Here is a 17,662-nt window from a genome sequence, read left to right as displayed (position 1 = left end):
CTTCGAAGAACTGCTTAGCGCTAAGCCTCAGACTGTAGGCGGCTTTCAAACAGATTTTCTGAGACTGATGCCTGCACTGGATGACGAAAGTAAAGCGCGCCTAGAAACACCGATAACGTTGCAGGAGATAGTATCTGCAATAGATGACCTGACAACTGGGAAGGCCCCTGGGCCGGATGGCCTAAGCGCTGCCTTCTTTAAAACGTTTCAGCAGTATGCGGCTCAGTTTTTGCTCTGTGTAATCACTGAAGCTTATGAAAGTAATACTGTCCCATTGTCTTTCTCTACATCGCACATTGTTCTAATACCCAAGACAGATGATCCGGAGAAACGTCTGTTGGTGGGGTCATATCGACCGATTAGCCTCACCAATGTTGACTACAAGGTGTACATGAAGGTTTTAGCAAAACGACTGCAAAGCGTAATAAAGAAATTGGTTGGGTCTCATCAAACGTGCGGCATCAAGGGTCGATCCATTGCCACGAATATACATGTCGCAAGAACCGTACTAGAAGGTGTTGATGCACTCGGTGGTCAGATAGCCATGATGCAGTTAGATTTGGCGAAAGCCTTTGACCGTGTTTCTCACGAAATTCTGTTTTCCATTTTGGAGCATTCTAACCTTGGTGACGTCATAGTGGAGGGTGTTAAAATGGCGTATGCGAACTGCACGACCCGTATTATAGTGAATGGTGAACTGACTGACAGCATCGCAGTACGTTCATCGGTAAGGCAGGGCTGCCCACTCTCACCCCTGCTGTTTGCACTGTATTTAGAGCCACTTTGCTTGGCTATCATTGATAGCGATCGCATTTTAGGGTTCAAGCTGCAATCAGCACACGTGAAAATGCTAGCATATGCCGATGACATAGCAGTGTTTTGTGCAACTAGAAAGAGCATTTGTGAAGCCACGAGTGTCGTCCAAACATTTTGTGATCAAACGGGATGTAAGATCAATTGGGAGAAAAGCTCTGGGTTTTGGCACGGTGATTGGGACGTGACACCTGATTTCTTCTGTAAGCTGCGATGGTCTGCTCTCCCAACACGATATCTAGGCGTGCCTTTAGAATGTTATCAAGATCCCAACGTGCACTGGATGGAAGAAACATCCAGAGCGAAAGAAAAAGCGGATGCCTGGCAAGGAAGGCAACTCTCAATATTTTCGCGCGCTTCTATTTGCAATGTTTTTCGTATTTCGAGGCTGTGGTACCTCATGAATGTGTTGTGTGTCTCACGAACCTCAATTCAGAAAATGCACCGCGTTTTTGCTGTTTTTATTTGGGCATCCACATGGGAAAAAACCGCCCGGACGAATTTGTTTATTTCTGTTAAAAGGGGCGGGCTTGGCCTTGCACATCTGTTCTTGCGTCAGGTGGTTTCGCGATTTATATTCCTCCGTGATCAAAAAGATACCTTTTTAAGAACCGTGATGCAAGTGCGATTACAGAGGCTGCTCCCTGAATGGATTGTGTCATGTGAAAACATGCCTGGTACTGTGACTGGCTACCTGCGCGAGGTTGTTTTTTCGTGCAAGTTGCTTGAAGTGCGGTTTTCTTTTGATTACCTTTACAACGTTCCTAGAAAAAAACTGTATAAAGATCTCATTGACGTGATGCTGCCGGTGCCTTTTTACCGGGCATTACACTGTGGAGGCCCAGGGCAGGACGTTTTGAAAAGAGTTAAGAAGATGCCCGTGAGGCCATCAGCTAAAACATTCCTTTTCAAACTTCACTCTAATACGCTCCCTGTTAAAACCTGGCTGAATGAAAAAGGTATCTTCGTCCCATGGACAACAAATTGCCTGTTGTGCAAAAAACCGGAAACAATTGAACACGTTTTCTTACAGTGTTGGGATGCTGTATTTCTATGGGACGTCCTCCAAAGGACAATTAAAAAGGAGCTTCCATTAACTCCTTACGGTATAAGATTTCTACCAGTGCAGAACGATGATGCACCTTATGATTTAATTATGCTTCTTGGCCTCCATAGTTTGTGGAAAACACGAATGCAGGTGCGTCATGCAGATATAGATACACGATCTTCGCGTGAAAACTTGATTGAAAGTGCTGTTTATATACGTGAAACTTTCATGAGGCAGCAGGATCCGCCACAATGGCATTGTCTCTTTGATGAGTTAGTGCACTTGAAAAGATTTTAGCCACTTACGCGTTAGCTCAAGTGTAGTTGACGTTTTTTATCATGTGTATTTTTGTTTTGTGTTTCAGGGCAATAAAGAAAAAAAAAATAAAAAAAAAGCCTGCTAGCTGAGTTGGTTAGAGCGTCGTGCTAATAACGCGAAGGTCGTAGGTTCGATCCCTGCGCAGGCCACTCTTTTTGTTTTTCTCCTTCCCTGTTTTAACTAAGCATAGAGTTTCGAGCCCCACAGACATCAGGCGCAAAAGGGCAAATTTTAGCGTTATCCATTTCGATTCCAAATGTCAGGGATTATGCCGAACCATCGGACAGTTCTGGCCTGCTAGCTCAGTTGGTTAGAGCGTCGTGCTAATAACGCGAAGGTCGTAGGTTCGATCCCTGCGCAGGCCTCTCTTTTTGTTTTTCTCCTTCCCGGTTTTAACTAAGCATAGAGTTTCGAGCCCCACAGACATCAGGCGCAAAAGGGCAAATTTTAGCGTTATCCATTTCGATTCCAAATGTCAGGGATTATGCCGAACCATCGGACAGTTCTGGCCTGCTAGCTCAGTTGGTTAGAGCGTCGTGCTAATAACGCGAAGGTCGTAGGTTCGATCCCTGCGCAGGCCTCTCTTTTTGTTTTTCTCCTTCCCGGTTTTAACTAAGCATAGAGTTTCGAGCCCCACAGACATCAGGCGCTAAAGGGCAAATTTTAGCGTTATCCATTTCGATTCCAAATGTCAGGGATTATGCCGAACCATCGGACAGTTCTGGCCTGCTAGCTCAGTTGGTTAGAGCGTCGTGCTAATAACGCGAAGGTCGTAGGTTCGATCCCTGCGCAGGCCACTCTTTTTGTTTTTCTCCTTCCCGGTTTTAACTAAGCATAGAGTTTCGAGCCCCACAGACATCAGGCGCTAAAGGGCAAATTTTAGCGTTATTCATTTCGATTCCAAATGTCAGGGATTATATCGAACCGCCGGACAGTTCTGGCCTGCTAGCTCAGTTGGTTAGAGCGTCGTGCTAATAACGCGAAGGTCGTAGGTTCGATCCCTGCACAGGCCACTCTTTTTGTTTTTCTCCTTCCCGGTTTTAACTAAGCATAGAGTTTCGAGCCCCACAGACATCAGGCGCAAAAGGGCAAATTTTAGCGTTATCCATTTCGATTCCAAATGTCAGGGATTATGCCGAACCATCGGACAGTTCTGGCCTGCTAGCTCGATTCTACTTCCGGGCGCCGAAGCGAACGGACGTTTAATCATGTGCTCCGTCGGAGCGGTATCAGCGGCCCAGTCTGGCCGCGGAAACAGGTTTTTGTCTGCCGTCGATGAAGATTACCAGGTCGTACTGCCAACTTTGCCGACAGGAAGAATTGTGTTGAACACAATTTTTATGCACGCAGACCCAGCGGTTAAACCGTATCGCGTCGAGGACTTCAGAGATACATTGGTTCATCTTGGTGCGCTCCCTGAAGTGCTTGCTTTGGGGGCGTATCAGATGAACCATGTCTGGGCCGTTACGCTCAAGAGTGCCGAGGCAACGAGGAAACTACTGGCGGCTACTGATGTCAAGGTGAAGAACCGGCCGTGTCTACTGATTGACCCGAATAACCAGGATGTGCGCCTGAAAATCCACTGGGTTTTGCATGGCGTTAGTGACGACGATGTCCGTGCTGCCTTGCTGCCGTACGGAACAGTGACTGACGTGTCCAAAGAGCGTTGGAGAGCCTTTGGTGTCGCAGACAAAGGGTCCACTACGAGAACAGTGGCCCTCAAGTTGAAAAATGGAATTTCAAGAGAGGACATTCCGCACCAGCTCAAGATAGCAGGTGAGCCCGCACTTCTTGTTGTTCCGGGAAGGGCGCCGCTTTGTTTGAGGTGCAAGGCCACAGGTCATATTAGGCGGGATTGTAAAGTGCCGAAATGCAGCCTTTGTCGTCGCTTCGGCCACACGGATGAGCAGTGTGTTAAAACATACGCCAGTGCAACAGGGCCTGCAAGAACCGACGACTTCTCAGAACACCTCATGGACGAGGTGGACGTCGCAGAAGTCACCGGTGCGGAAGATAGTGCGAGGGCAAAGGACTCAAAGGAGGGAACAAACCAGCCCCCTCAACTCGAGGGAAATTCTGAGCGACAAGAAGCCCTGCAACATGAAAAGAGCGCTGCAGGTGAGGCCACCGAAGCAAGTGTTGCGGCTATCGGTGCCAGTGGTAAGTCGACGTCAACGTCTTCAAAGGAACAGGCACCGATGGACACACGCGAAAGTACAATTAATAGTGCGACCACGAAACGCACGCGCGACGTAACCGACGCAGCGGGCGCCCCCGACAAGACCGATCAAGAGGAACCGCCCCACAAAGCGGCCCCTCTACGTCGGCCATCTTTCAAGCCAAAGCCCACTATTCCGCCTGACCGGAACTCACCAGGGATGCAGCCTTCGCCATGAAGGAGCCCCGAGTTCCTGGCTTCTCGGGCCGCTTCAGGTGCTCAAGGATTCCTGATACGGCCCGGAGCGGCGACAAATGCAGCGTCGCTCTGTTTCAACGCCACCAGCATGAACCAGTGATGCCACCTTGGAGCTTTGTTTTTCGGTCATGCCAGCCTGTACTGCACAGTTTGTCCGCTCCTGACCCCAATGTACCAGGTAAGATCGTGCGGCTCGTTTGATTCATTTTCAGCATGGCGGTTGAACCAGAAGTAGCTCTACGTGTGGCTTCGCTTAATGTGCGAGGGTTGTCAGCCAGGCGAAAACAGTACCAAGTCAGCCGTCTATTGTTAGATAACGATATAGACATAATGGCGGTACAAGAAACGAAAGTGGAGAGCGATGAGCAAACGAGCCGCATGGTCGAGCCCTTCTCTGTTCGCTATAATATTTGCGTGTGCCATGCGGTTGGTACCTCGGGTGGCTGTGCGCTGTTCTTGCGCAATTCTTTGGGCATTTTAGTAGAAGCAGTGACTGTGAGTGACAATGGCCGTTTCGTTGTCTGCGATTTCTCTTTGACGGGTGTACAGTGGCGTGTCATGTGCGTGTATGCCCCTAACAAAGAGGATGATCGGCGTAGTTTCTTTGAGCGAATCGGTGTCTACTTGAAATGTTCAAAGAGCATCATTCTACTCGGCGATTTCAACTGTGTCTGCTATGCCGAGGACAGGTCAGACAAGAGGTCGGTGCGAGACAGAAGTGCTCTCCTACTCAGCACGTTAATGCAAGAATGCGAAATGGAAGATGTTGGTCATGTTTTGGCTTGCAGCTCTTCACACTTTACGCACTTCCAGCGTGCAAGTCACGCCAGGCTGGACCGTGCCTATGTCTCTTTGGCTCTGCTACCAAGGTGTTCGGATTATAAAGTTAAACATGTTTCTTTCAGCGACCACAGCTTAGTGGCTTTTACTATCGGCACAAAGAAAAAAACCTCGAAATTTTGCTGGGACCTATGGAAGTTTAACGTTAAGCTCCTTGATGATGAAGTTTTTGTAAATGAGGTTAAAATGAAGATACAGCGATTGCTTGAAAGTGAGCCTTCGAAATCTATCGCGGCGTGGGAAATATTCAAGCAAGAATTTAAAATAGGCGCTATAGAAAGGAGCACCGTCCTGAGACAAGAAGAAAGGAAGAAAGAAAAAGAACTGCAGTGCGAGTTAAGTTTCGTTTTAAGCTTGGAAAATCTGCTGCCCGGAAAATATACCGCACAGATCAGAAAACTGAAAGCGCAGTTAGAATGTGCAGATAAAGAAAAATACATGGGAGCAATAGTACGAGCCCGGGCGGAAAGGTTGCTCATGGGTGAAGCGCCGACGAAACGCTCGATAAGTGATGAAAAGCGATACGCGAAACGAAACGAAATAAGACAGATAAGATACGGAGATACGGTTACTAGTGACGGCGAGGAAATAAAAATGGCCTTTTTTGAGCACTATCGCAACCTGATAGGGCGCCAACGGCCAGTAGAAGAAGGTTTCGAACAAGAATTTCTTGCATTAATTCCAGCATTGGACGCAATTGTTACAGCAGGTCTGGAAGCGCCAATAACTGTAAATGAGATTGAAAAAGCAATTGAGGAACTAAGCCATGGAAAAACACCTGGTCCAGACGGTGTTGGTGCAGCATTGTACAAGTTGTTTAAGAGCGAAATCGCAACCGCCTTGCACCGAGTGATTTTGCAGGCGTATGAAGAAAACTGCATCCCTCCGTCCTTTCGTCAAACACACGTTGTACTGGTTCCAAAAAGTGACGATCCTTTAAAGCTCTTATCTGTAACATCATATCGTCCAATCAGTCTGACTAACGTTGACTACAAAATTTTTATGAAGGTTCTTGCGAGTAGGTTACAGAAGGTCATTAAGGAAATAGTAGGGCATCATCAGACGTGTGGTATTAAAGGCCGAACAATAAGTGTAAACATTCATGTAGCTAGAAGCATTCTGGAGTGTTGTGACGCTTGGGGTGACCACGTTGCAATGCTCCAGATAGACCTTGAGAAAGCCTTCGACCTTGTTGATCATGGCATACTTTTTCAAATACTAGAACATATTAAAGTTGGATCTATTCTATTAGATGGAATAAAAATGGCTTACAATGAATGTTATACTAAGGTTGTTGTAAACAAGCAACTAACGAAAAATATTCCAGTGATGTCATCAGTTAGACAAGGCTGCCCACTATCGCCCTTGCTATTTGCGATTTACCTCGAACCCTTTTGCCAAAAGATCATTCACTGTGAACGTATACACGGATTCAGACTGATGGCTAGCGAAGTTAAAATTTTGGCGTACGCCGATGACATTGCTGTCTTTTGTCAAGACAAGGAAAGTATTAGTCAAACAGTGCACTTAGCAAAGAAGTTTTGTCAGATGTCGGGTAGTTCAATAAACTGGGACAAATGTATGGGCTTTTGGCATGGCAGTTGGGATTCCACTCCTGAATCCCTCGAAAACATAAAATTCTCGACACTACCAGTGAAATATCTAGGGGTCCCACTTGAACATTACAAAGACGCAAATGATTATTGGGTGCAAGAGACTGAACGTTCTCGGGAGAAAACACTAGGGTGGGGCGGAAGGGAGCTCTCCATGTTCGCCCGTTCAACTGTGTGTAATTTGTTTATTGTAGCTAAAGTTTGGTATGTTCTTCAAGTGTTGTGCATGTCGCGAGTCAGTATTCAAAAGCTACACAGAGTTTTTGCTGTTTTTTTGTGGGGTTCAGTGTGGGAAAGAACAAGTCGTACCAATCTCTTCCGTCCGGTTAGAGAAGGGGGACTCGGTCTTACTCACTTGTTTCTGAGACAGATTGTGTCTCGCTTTATGTTTCTGCGTACACAGAGCCATCCATTATTGCGCACTGTGATACAGGTGCGTCTCTGGCACGAGTTACCAGGATTTGTTGTGTCTTCTTCTGAATTAAGGCGAACAAGTATTCGTGGGTTTTTGCGTGAAGTTGTACTGAGTTTCCGAATGTTAAATGTTAGATTTTCCAAAGAATACCTGTCTTCAATAACAAAGAAACAATTGTACAAAGATTTACTAGATGTAATGCTCCCGGTCCCAATGTATCGCACCATATACGGTGCAGGCCCAGGAATGAACGTCCTGAAAAGGGTAAAGAAAATGCCCGTGCGCTCGTCAACAAAGACATTTTTTTTTCTACTACACAGCGGAACACTGCCGGTTAAACCGTGGCTGGAGGATAAGGGAATATTTGTCCCTTGGTCAGTGAACTGTATAATCTGTCGTAAGCCTGAAACCGTTGAGCATATTTTTCTTGAATGTTGGGACGCGATATTCCTTTGGGATATTCTGCAGCGCACGCTCAAAAAGCAGCTTCCAATTTCCCCTCGGGGTATCCGCTTCCTCCCGGCAGCTGATGAAGGGGGGTTACCCCTCGATATGATTATTCTACTGGGCCTGCACAGTCTATGGAAGACCCGTATGGCTGTTAGAAATGCTGATGAACATGTCCGTCCTGCGCGAGAGTACTTTATGGAAAATGTGGTCTACATCAAACAAGTGTTGAAAAGCCGAGGTGATCCACCTGAATGGCTACCGGAAATGGACAAGCTAGTCAACTTGAAGCCCTTTTAAGTGACGTACTGTCCAAGAAGGCTGGACGTCTTTTATTAACCATTGTACTGTGGTAGTGTTACATATGTATTTATGTTGTCCAGGCAATAAAGAAAAAAAAAAAAAAAAAAAAAAAAAAAAAAAGGCCTGCTAGCTCAGTTGGTTAGAGCGTCGTGCTAATAACGCGAAGGTCGTAGGTTCGATCCCTGCGCAGGCCTCTCTTTTTGTTTTTCTCCTTCCCGGTTTTAACTAAGCATAGAGTTTCGAGCCCCACAGACATCAGGCGCTAAAGGGCAAATTTTAGCGTTATCCATTTCGATTCCAAATGTCAGGGATTATGCCGAACCATCGGACAGTTCTGGCCTGCTAGCTCAGTTGGTTAGAGCGTCGTGCTAATAACGCGAAGGTCGTAGGTTCGATCCCTGCGCAGGCCACTCTTTTTGTTTTTCTTCTTCCCGGTTTTAACTAAGCATAGAGTTTCGAGCCCCACAGACATCAGGCGCTAAAGGGCAAATTTTAGCGTTATTGATTTCGATTCCAAATGTCAGGGATTATATCGAACCGCCGGACAGTTCTGGCCTGCTAGCTCAGTTGGTTAGAGCGTCGTGCTAATAACGCGAAGGTCGTAGGTTCGATCCCTGCACAGGCCACTCTTTTTGTTTTTCTCCTTCCCGGTTTTAACTAAGCATAGAGTTTCGAGCCCCACAGACATCAGGCGTAAAGGGCAAATTTTAGCGTTATCCATTTCGATTCCAAATGTCAGGGCTTATGCCGAACCATCGGACAGTTCTGGCCTGCTAGCTCAGTTGGTTAGAGCGTCGTGCTAATAACGCGAAGGTCGTAGGTTCGATCCCTGCGCAGGCCACTCTTTTTGTTTTTCTCCTTCCCTGTTTTAACTAAGCATAGAGTTTCGAGTCCCACAGACATCAGGCGCTAAAGGGCAAATTTTAGCGTTATCCATTTCGATTCCAAATCTCAGGGATTATATCGAACCATCGGACAGTTCTGGCCTGCTAGCTCAGTTGGGGATTCTGCTTCCGGCCACGCCAGTGAACGGACGCAGGATGCAGGGCTCCTCAGGAGCGGCTTCAGCGGCCATGTCAGGCCGCGGTAACAGGACTGCTGAACAGGATGGTACTTATCAAGTTGTTTTGCCTGCACTGCCAACAGGTCGGTTTGTTTTGAATACGGTTTTTTTGCACGCCGATATCAGGGCCCGCCCTTACCGGGTGGAAGATTTCCGCGACGCTTTGGCACAGCATTCGCTGATCCCCGATGTTGTTGCGATGGGGGCGTATCGGATGAGCCACGTCTGGGCTGTCACTCTCAAGGATCCTGAAGCGGTGACCAAGCTTGTTAGTGTCGGTGAGTTGTGTGTGAAAAACAGTCGCTGCTTGGTAATTGACCCGGCCAACCAGGACGTGCGACTGAAACTTCACTGGCTTTTACACAACGTGCCAGACGAGGATGTGCGTGCTGCCTTTACGCCGTATGGAAAGGTGTTGGAAGTTATAAGGGAGCGCTGGCGTGTGAAAGGTATGGTAGAAAAAGGCTCAACTACTAGACTTGTCACGCTTAAGTTGAAAGCTGGCGTGAAGCTGGATGACCTGCCACATCAGTTGAACGTTAGCGGTGAGCTGGCGCTCGTTGTTGTGCCAGGCAGACCTCCCTTGTGCCTACGCTGTCGGAGCACGGGTCACATCCGCAAGGAGTGCCGGGTTCCTCGCTGCGGAACCTGTCGACGGTTCGGTCATGAAGACAGCCAGTGTGCACGTACCTACGCAAGCATTGCCGGACCTGGGACCAGCGAGGACACGTCCGAGTTGATAATGGATGAGGTGGATGCGGAGGAGGCAGCCGACATTCGAGGACAGTCAACGAAACAGGACGCGCCTTCCATGACGGTTTTAACTAAGCATAAGGTGACGGTCTCAAGTGAAAAGAACGAAACTCGGCACGTCTCGCACGTTCCATCGCAGGACCAACAGGACCACGAAAGCGCTTCAAAGGAAGCGTCAGAGGACGTAATCAAGTTTTCTGACGCTGAGGAGCATCTGAGTACTGAGCCTCCTTGCACTGATGCCATGGAAGTTGGGCCGGAGACAGCGGCCTTAATTGCCTCAAAACGTCCACACGAGGAAAGCTTCGAGGAGACTCAGCTGCCAGGCGGCGTTTGTGGTGAGCCGCCGCCGAAAACTGCGGGCATCCGAAGATCGACTTTGAGACCGAAGCCGAACTTCTCTGCCGACACGCGGCAGGCGGGGAAACCGCCTCCGTAGGTTTTGTGGTGTCCTGAACGATTTGTGGGTCGGCTGCCTACCGACCAGCGTCAGGAACATTCTGCAACCAAGCGGGGCGTGTGTGGAAAAAAAAATGAAAAACGGTGCTTGGACTTCGTTTGAATGCAGCCCGACGTTCTGCTGGGAGGACAATACGTGCACACATATGCCGCTCTTCTTCAGAAGCGGAGGCCATGCAACCATGAAGGTAGGCACCATGCGGGTACGGGCGGCCCTTTCTAACACATGACTCTCAAGCTTAATTCGGCGTTACACGTAGCTACTTTGAATGTCAGAGGGCTGGGAGCGAGAAGGCGACAATGCCAGCTCAGTCGCCTCCTTGTGGATAATGATATAGATATAGCAGCTGTGCAAGAGTCAAAGATTGAGAGCCAAGAAAGCACTGACCGTATGGTGGCTTCTTTTCAAACAAACTTTTATGTGTGTGTATGCCATTCTGTTGGTGTGTCGGGTGGATGCCTTTTATTTATACGTAACACGCTGGGAGTAAGTGTAGATTTCGTTTTTGCCTGTCCAAGTGGTCGGCTTTTGGTTACTGATTTTACCTACTGTAATTTATGCTGGCGTGTTATGTGTGTGTATGCTCCCAATTCAGAAAGCGAACGTGAATCGTTTTTTGAGTCTATTGAATTGTGGTTGAAGGTCGACAAAATCTTGCTTGTACTTGGCGATTACAACTGTGTGTGCGCAGCTGTAGACCGAGCGGCGAAGTGCAAACCTCGAAGAGACAGAAGCTCCGAGCGGTTGAATGCACTTGTGCATGAATACGGCCTTGAGGATGTTGGTAGTGTGTTCTCCACTGGAAACCAACCAGAGTTCACGCACTTTCAGCGAGATAGCCATGCTAGATTGGACAGGGTGTATGCCTCGGTTGATCTTGTTGCCCTATGTACTGCATATGAGGTGAAACCTGTGTCTTTCAGCGATCATTGTCTCGTGAGTGCAGTGTTCGGTAGGGCAGGAAAGAAATCGCGCTTTAACTGGTACCTATGGAAACTGAATGCCAAACTTCTCGCCGATGAAGAGTTCCTTACGGAAGTTAAGACCCAGTTTGAAGATCGTCTGGCTATGCGACCAGTAAGTTTTGCAGCGGAATGGGACAGCTTCAAAGAGTGGGTGAAATTGAAAGCCATAGAAAAGAGCAGTAAGGTGCGGCATAAAGAGAAAGAAAAAGAAAAAGAACTGAATGAACAACTTCAGTTTTTTTTGCGCATGGAAAGTACTGTGCCAGGGCATTTCGCCAGTAAAATACGAGAGATTAAACGTGAGCTGGAAACAATCGACAGCGAAAGATACACAGCGGCTGTCATACGTGCAAGGGCTGAAAAACTTTGGGCTGGAGAAGTGCCGACAAAACGAGCCCTAGCAGACGAAAAAAGATACGCCTGCCAGAAAGAAATAAGGAGTATAAGGTATGCCGGCCATATCACTGAAGATGCTAAAGATATTCAGCGTGCGGTAGCAGAGCACTTCGAAGAACTGCTTAGCGCTAAGCTTGAGACTGTAGGCGGCTTTCAAACAGATTTCCTAAGACTGATGCCTGCACTGGATGACGAAAGTAAAGCGCGCCTAGAAACACCGATAACGTTGCAGGAGATAGTATCTGCAACAGATGACCTGACAACTGGGAAGGCCCCTGGGCCGGATGGCCTAAGCGCTGCCTTCTTTAAAACGTTTCAGCAGTATGCGGCTCAGTTTTTGCTCTGTGTAATCACTGAAGCTTATGAACGTAATACTGTCCCATTGTCTTTCTCTACATCGCACATTGTTCTAATACCCAAGACAGATGATCCGGAGAAACGTCTGTTGGTGGGGTCATATCGACCGATTAGCCTCACCAATGTTGACTACAAGGTGTACATGAAGGTTTTAGCAAAACGACTGCAAAGCGTAATAAAGAAATTGGTTGGGTCTCATCAAACGTGCGGCATCAAGGGTCGATCCATTGCCACGAATATACATGTCGCAAGAACCGTACTAGAATGTGTTGATGCACTCGGTGGTCAGATAGCCATGATGCAGTTAGATTTGGCGAAAGCCTTTGACCGTGTTTCTCACGAAATTCTGTTTTCCATTTTGGAGCATTCTAACCTTGGTGACGTCATAGTGGAGGGTGTTAAAATGGCGTATGCGAACTGCACGACCCGTATTATAGTGAATGGTGAACTGACTGACAGCATCGCAGTACGTTCATCGGTAAGGCAGGGCTGCCCACTCTCACCCCTGCTGTTTGCACTGTATTTAGAGCCACTTTGCTTGGCTATCATTGATAGCGATCGCATTTTAGGGTTCAAGCTGCAATCAGCACACGTGAAAATGCTAGCATATGCCGATGACATAGCAGTGTTTTGTGCAACTAGAAAGAGCATTTGTGAAGCCACGAGTGTCGTCCAAACATTTTGTGATCAAACGGGATGTAAGATCAATTGGGAGAAAAGCTCTGGGTTTTGGCACGGTGATTGGGACGTGACACCTGATTTCTTCTGTAAGCTGCGATGGTCTGCTCTCCCAACACGATATCTAGGCGTGCCTTTAGAATGTTATCAAGATCCCAACGTGCACTGGATGGAAGAAACATCCAGAGCGAAAGAAAAAGCGGATGCCTGGCAAGGAAGGCAACTCTCAATATTTTCGCGCGCTTCTATTTGCAATGTTTTTCGTATTTCGAGGCTGTGGTACCTCATGAATGTGTTGTGTGTCTCACGAACCTCAATTCAGAAAATGCACCGCGTTTTTGCTGTTTTTATTTGGGCATCCACATGGGAAAAAACCGCCCGGACGAATTTGTTTATTTCTGTTAAAAGGGGCGGGCTTGGCCTTGCACATCTGTTCTTGCGTCAGGTGGTTTCGCGATTTATATTCCTCCGTGATCAAAAAGATACCTTTTTAAGAACCGTGATGCAAGTGCGATTACAGAGGCTGCTCCCTGAATGGATTGTGTCATGTGAAAACATGCCTGGTACTGTGACTGGCTACCTGCGCGAGGTTGTTTTTTCGTGCAAGTTGCTTGAAGTGCGGTTTTCTTTTGATTACCTTTACAACGTTCCTAGAAAAAAACTGTATAAAGATCTCATTGACGTGATGCTGCCGGTGCCTTTTTACCGGGCATTACACTGTGGAGGCCCAGGGCAGGACGTTTTGAAAAGAGTTAAGAAGATGCCCGTGAGGCCATCAGCTAAAACATTCCTTTTCAAACTTCACTCTAATACGCTCCCTGTTAAAACCTGGCTGAATGAAAAAGGTATCTTCGTCCCATGGACAACAAATTGCCTGTTGTGCAAAAAACCGGAAACAATTGAACACGTTTTCTTACAGTGTTGGGATGCTGTATTTCTATGGGACGTCCTCCAAAGGACAATTAAAAAGGAGCTTCCATTAACTCCTTACGGTATAAGATTTCTACCAGTGCAGAACGATGATGCACCTTATGATTTAATTATGCTTCTTGGCCTCCATAGTTTGTGGAAAACACGAATGCAGGTGCGTCATGCAGATATAGATACACGATCTTCGCGTGAAAACTTGATTGAAAGTGCTGTTTATATACGTGAAACTTTCATGAGGCAGCAGGATCCGCCACAATGGCATTGTCTCTTTGATGAGTTAGTGCACTTGAAAAGATTTTAGCCACTTACGCGTTAGCTCAAGTGTAGTTGACGTTTTTTATCATGTGTATTTTTGTTTTGTGTTTCACGGCAATAAAGAAAAAAAAAATAAAAAAAAGCCTGCTAGCTGAGTTGGTTAGAGCGTCGTGCTAATAACGCGAAGGTCGTAGGTTCGATCCCTGCGCAGGCCACTCTTTTTGTTTTTCTCCTTCCCGGTTTTAACTAAGCATAGAGTTTCGAGCCCCACAGACATCAGGCGCAAAAGGGCAAATTTTAGCGTTATCCATTTCGATTCCAAATGTCAGGGATTATGCCGAACCATCGGACAGTTCTGGCCTGCTAGCTCAGTTGGTTAGAGCGTCGTGCTAATAACGCGAAGGTCGTAGGTTCCATCCCTGCGCAGGCCTCTCTTTTTGTTTTTCTCCTTCCCGGTTTTAACTAAGCATAGAGTTTCGAGCCCCACAGACATCAGGCGCAAAAGGGCAAATTTTAGCGTTATCCATTTCGATTCCAAATGTCAGGGATTATGCCGAACCATCGGACAGTTCTGGCCTGCTAGCTCAGTTGGTTAGAGCGTCGTGCTAATAACGCGAAGGTCGTAGGTTCGATCCCTGCGCAGGCCTCTCTTTTTGTTTTTCTCCTTCCCGGTTTTAACTAAGCATAGAGTTTCGAGCCCCACAGACATCAGGCGCTAAAGGGCAAATTTTAGCGTTATCCATTTCGATTCCAAATGTCAGGGATTATGCCGAACCATCGGACAGTTCTGGCCTGCTAGCTCAGTTGGTTAGAGCGTCGTGCTAATAACGCGAAGGTCGTAGGTTCGATCCCTGCGCAGGCCACTCTTTTTGTTTTTCTCCTTCCCGGTTTTAACTAAGCATAGAGTTTCGAGCCCCACAGACATCAGGCGCTAAAGGGCAAATTTTAGCGTTATTCATTTCGATTCCAAATGTCAGGGATTATATCGAACCGCCGGACAGTTCTGGCCTGCTAGCTCAGTTGGTTAGAGCGTCGTGCTAATAACGCGAAGGTCGTAGGTTCGATCCCTGCACAGGCCACTCTTTTTGTTTTTCTCCTTCCCGGTTTTAACTAAGCATAGAGTTTCGAGCCCCACAGACATCAGGCGCAAAAGGGCAAATTTTAGCGTTATCCATTTCGATTCCAAATGTCAGGGATTATGCCGAACCATCGGACAGTTCTGGCCTGCTAGCTCAGTTGGTTAGAGCGTCGTGCTAATAACGCGAAGGTCGTAGGTTCGATCCCTGCGCAGGCCTCTCTTTTTGTTTTTCCCTTCCCGGTTTTAACTAAGCATAGAGTTTCGAGCCCCACAGACATCAGGCGCTAAAGGGCAAATTTTAGCGTTATCCATTTCGATTCCAAATGTCAGGGATTATGCCGAACCATCGGACAGTTCTGGCCTGCTAGCTCAGTTGGTTAGAGCGTCGTGCTAATAACGCGAAGGTCGTAGGTTCGATCCCTGCGCAGGCCACTCTTTTTGTTTTTCTCCTTCCCGGTTTTAACTAAGCATAGAGTTTCGAGCCCCACAGACATCAGGCGCTAAAGGGCAAATTTTAGCGTTATTCATTTCGATTCCAAATGTCAGGGATTATATCGAACCGCCGGACAGTTCTGGCCTGCTAGCTCAGTTGGTTAGAGCGTCGTGCTAATAACGCGAAGGTCGTAGGTTCGATCCCTGCACAGGCCACTCTTTTTGTTTTTCTCCTTCCCGGTTTTAACTAAGCATAGAGTTTCGAGCCCCACAGACATCAGGCGTAAAGGGCAAATTTTAGCGTTATCCATTTCGATTCCAAATGTCAGGGCTTATGCCGAACCATCGGACAGTTCTGGCCTGCTAGCTCAGTTGGTTAGAGCGTCGTGCTAATAACGCGAAGGTCGTAGGTTCGATCCCTGCGCAGGCCACTCTTTTTGTTTTTCTCCTTCCCTGTTTTAACTAAGCATAGAGTTTCGAGTCCCACAGACATCAGGCGCTAAAGGGCAAATTTTAGCGTTATCCATTTCGATTCCAAATCTCAGGGATTATATCGAACCATCGGACAGTTCTGGCCTGCTAGCTCAGTTGGGGATTCTGCTTCCGGCCACGCCAGTGAACGGACGCAGGATGCAGGGCTCCTCAGGAGCGGCTTCAGCGGCCATGTCAGGCCGCGGTAACAGGACTGCTGAACAGGATGGTACTTATCAAGTTGTTTTGCCTGCACTGCCAACAGGTCGGTTTGTTTTGAATACGGTTTTTTTGCACGCCGATATCAGGGCCCGCCCTTACCGGGTGGAAGATTTCCGCGACGCTTTGGCACAGCATTCGCTGATCCCCGATGTTGTTGCGATGGGGGCGTATCGGATGAGCCACGTCTGGGCTGTCACTCTCAAGGATCCTGAAGCGGTGACCAAGCTTGTTAGTGTCGGTGAGTTGTGTGTGAAAAACAGTCGCTGCTTGGTAATTGACCCGGCCAACCAGGACGTGCGACTGAAACTTCACTGGCTTTTACACAACGTGCCAGACGAGGATGTGCGTGCTGCCTTTACGCCGTATGGAAAGGTGTTGGAAGTTATAAGGGAGCGCTGGCGTGTGAAAGGTATGGTAGAAAAAGGCTCAACTACTAGACTTGTCACGCTTAAGTTGAAAGCTGGCGTGAAGCTGGATGACCTGCCACATCAGTTGAACGTTAGCGGTGAGCTGGCGCTCGTTGTTGTGCCAGGCAGACCTCCCTTGTGCCTACGCTGTCGGAGCACGGGTCACATCCGCAAGGAGTGCCGGGTTCCTCGCTGCGGAACCTGTCGACGGTTCGGTCATGAAGACAGCCAGTGTGCACGTACCTACGCAAGCATTGCCGGACCTGGGACCAGCGAGGACACGTCCGAGTTGATAATGGATGAGGTGGATGCGGAGGAGGCAGCCGACATTCGAGGACAGTCAACGAAACAGGACGCGCCTTCCATGACGGTTTTAACTAAGCATAAGGTGACGGTCTCAAGTGAAAAGAACGAAACTCGGCACGTCTCGCACGTTCCATCGCAGGACCAACAGGACCACGAAAGCGCTTCAAAGGAAGCGTCAGAGGACGTAATCAAGTTTTCTGACGCTGAGGAGCATCTGAGTACTGAGCCTCCTTGCACTGATGCCATGGAAGTTGGGCCGGAGACAGCGGCCTTAATTGCCTCAAAACGTCCACACGAGGAAAGCTTCGAGGAGACTCAGCTGCCAGGCGGCGTTTGTGGTGAGCCGCCGCCGAAAACTGCGGGCATCCGAAGATCGACTTTGAGACCGAAGCCGAACTTCTCTGCCGACACGCGGCAGGCGGGGAAACCGCCTCCGTAGGTTTTGTGGTGTCCTGAACGATTTGTGGGTCGGCTGCCTACCGACCAGCGTCAGGAACATTCTGCAACCAAGCGGGGCGTGTGTGGAAAAAAAAATGAAAAACGGTGCTTGGACTTCGTTTGAATGCAGCCCGACGTTCTGCTGGGAGGACAATACGTGCACACATATGCCGCTCTTCTTCAGAAGCGGAGGCCATGCAACCATGAAGGTAGGCACCATGCGGGTACGGGCGGCCCT

At 48.0% G+C, this 17,662-nt stretch overlaps 1 protein-coding gene and 18 non-coding genes across 19 annotated transcripts; all 19 read left to right on the top strand.

Annotated features, from left to right (window-relative positions):
- The first annotated feature begins 2,254 nt into the window (after window positions 1–2,254).
- Window positions 2,255–2,328, top strand: TRNAI-AAU (transfer RNA isoleucine (anticodon AAU)). Its single transcript has one exon. It is a non-coding gene; the product is annotated as a tRNA-Ile (tRNA).
- Window positions 2,329–2,470: 142 nt separating this feature from the next.
- On the top strand, window positions 2,471–2,544 carry TRNAI-AAU (transfer RNA isoleucine (anticodon AAU)). Its single transcript has one exon. It is a non-coding gene; the product is annotated as a tRNA-Ile (tRNA).
- Window positions 2,545–2,686: 142 nt separating this feature from the next.
- TRNAI-AAU (transfer RNA isoleucine (anticodon AAU)) lies at window positions 2,687–2,760 on the top strand. Its single transcript has one exon. It is a non-coding gene; the product is annotated as a tRNA-Ile (tRNA).
- Window positions 2,761–2,902: 142 nt separating this feature from the next.
- Window positions 2,903–2,976, top strand: TRNAI-AAU (transfer RNA isoleucine (anticodon AAU)). Its single transcript has one exon. It is a non-coding gene; the product is annotated as a tRNA-Ile (tRNA).
- A 142-nt stretch (window positions 2,977–3,118) lies between these two features.
- TRNAI-AAU (transfer RNA isoleucine (anticodon AAU)) lies at window positions 3,119–3,192 on the top strand. Its single transcript has one exon. It is a non-coding gene; the product is annotated as a tRNA-Ile (tRNA).
- Window positions 3,193–3,373: 181 nt separating this feature from the next.
- Window positions 3,374–4,575, top strand: LOC146188901 (uncharacterized). Its single transcript, XM_084605141.1, has one exon. The coding sequence runs from the start codon at window positions 3,388–3,390 to the stop codon at window positions 4,573–4,575; it is 1,188 nt and encodes a 395-aa protein (XP_084461267.1). The 5' UTR covers window positions 3,374–3,387.
- Window positions 4,576–8,333: 3,758 nt separating this feature from the next.
- Window positions 8,334–8,407, top strand: TRNAI-AAU (transfer RNA isoleucine (anticodon AAU)). Its single transcript has one exon. It is a non-coding gene; the product is annotated as a tRNA-Ile (tRNA).
- Window positions 8,408–8,549: 142 nt separating this feature from the next.
- TRNAI-AAU (transfer RNA isoleucine (anticodon AAU)) lies at window positions 8,550–8,623 on the top strand. The gene has a single exon. It is a non-coding gene; the product is annotated as a tRNA-Ile (tRNA).
- Window positions 8,624–8,765: 142 nt separating this feature from the next.
- On the top strand, window positions 8,766–8,839 carry TRNAI-AAU (transfer RNA isoleucine (anticodon AAU)). Its single transcript has one exon. It is a non-coding gene; the product is annotated as a tRNA-Ile (tRNA).
- A 141-nt stretch (window positions 8,840–8,980) lies between these two features.
- Window positions 8,981–9,054, top strand: TRNAI-AAU (transfer RNA isoleucine (anticodon AAU)). Its single transcript has one exon. It is a non-coding gene; the product is annotated as a tRNA-Ile (tRNA).
- Window positions 9,055–14,211: 5,157 nt separating this feature from the next.
- TRNAI-AAU (transfer RNA isoleucine (anticodon AAU)) lies at window positions 14,212–14,285 on the top strand. Its single transcript has one exon. It is a non-coding gene; the product is annotated as a tRNA-Ile (tRNA).
- A 142-nt stretch (window positions 14,286–14,427) lies between these two features.
- On the top strand, window positions 14,428–14,501 carry TRNAI-AAU (transfer RNA isoleucine (anticodon AAU)). Its single transcript has one exon. It is a non-coding gene; the product is annotated as a tRNA-Ile (tRNA).
- Window positions 14,502–14,643: 142 nt separating this feature from the next.
- On the top strand, window positions 14,644–14,717 carry TRNAI-AAU (transfer RNA isoleucine (anticodon AAU)). Its single transcript has one exon. It is a non-coding gene; the product is annotated as a tRNA-Ile (tRNA).
- A 142-nt stretch (window positions 14,718–14,859) lies between these two features.
- On the top strand, window positions 14,860–14,933 carry TRNAI-AAU (transfer RNA isoleucine (anticodon AAU)). Its single transcript has one exon. It is a non-coding gene; the product is annotated as a tRNA-Ile (tRNA).
- Window positions 14,934–15,075: 142 nt separating this feature from the next.
- On the top strand, window positions 15,076–15,149 carry TRNAI-AAU (transfer RNA isoleucine (anticodon AAU)). Its single transcript has one exon. It is a non-coding gene; the product is annotated as a tRNA-Ile (tRNA).
- A 142-nt stretch (window positions 15,150–15,291) lies between these two features.
- TRNAI-AAU (transfer RNA isoleucine (anticodon AAU)) lies at window positions 15,292–15,365 on the top strand. The gene has a single exon. It is a non-coding gene; the product is annotated as a tRNA-Ile (tRNA).
- Window positions 15,366–15,506: 141 nt separating this feature from the next.
- On the top strand, window positions 15,507–15,580 carry TRNAI-AAU (transfer RNA isoleucine (anticodon AAU)). Its single transcript has one exon. It is a non-coding gene; the product is annotated as a tRNA-Ile (tRNA).
- Window positions 15,581–15,722: 142 nt separating this feature from the next.
- TRNAI-AAU (transfer RNA isoleucine (anticodon AAU)) lies at window positions 15,723–15,796 on the top strand. The gene has a single exon. It is a non-coding gene; the product is annotated as a tRNA-Ile (tRNA).
- Window positions 15,797–15,937: 141 nt separating this feature from the next.
- Window positions 15,938–16,011, top strand: TRNAI-AAU (transfer RNA isoleucine (anticodon AAU)). Its single transcript has one exon. It is a non-coding gene; the product is annotated as a tRNA-Ile (tRNA).
- Window positions 16,012–17,662: the final 1,651 nt, after the last annotated feature.

Source organism: Amblyomma maculatum, chromosome 5 (assembly GCF_055883805.1).
Source record: "Amblyomma maculatum isolate TAMU_Amacu chromosome 5, ASM5588380v1, whole genome shotgun sequence".
Taxonomy (NCBI): Eukaryota; Metazoa; Arthropoda; class Arachnida; order Ixodida; family Ixodidae; genus Amblyomma; species Amblyomma maculatum.
This window is presented reverse-complemented; position numbering and strand designations above follow the sequence as displayed.

What these genes read in the sequence shown, in the direction of transcription:
- LOC146188901 (XM_084605141.1), top strand. Translation starts at nt 3,388, where the DNA reads ATGTGCTCCGTCGGAGCGGTATCAGCGGCCCAGTCTGGCCGCGGAAAC.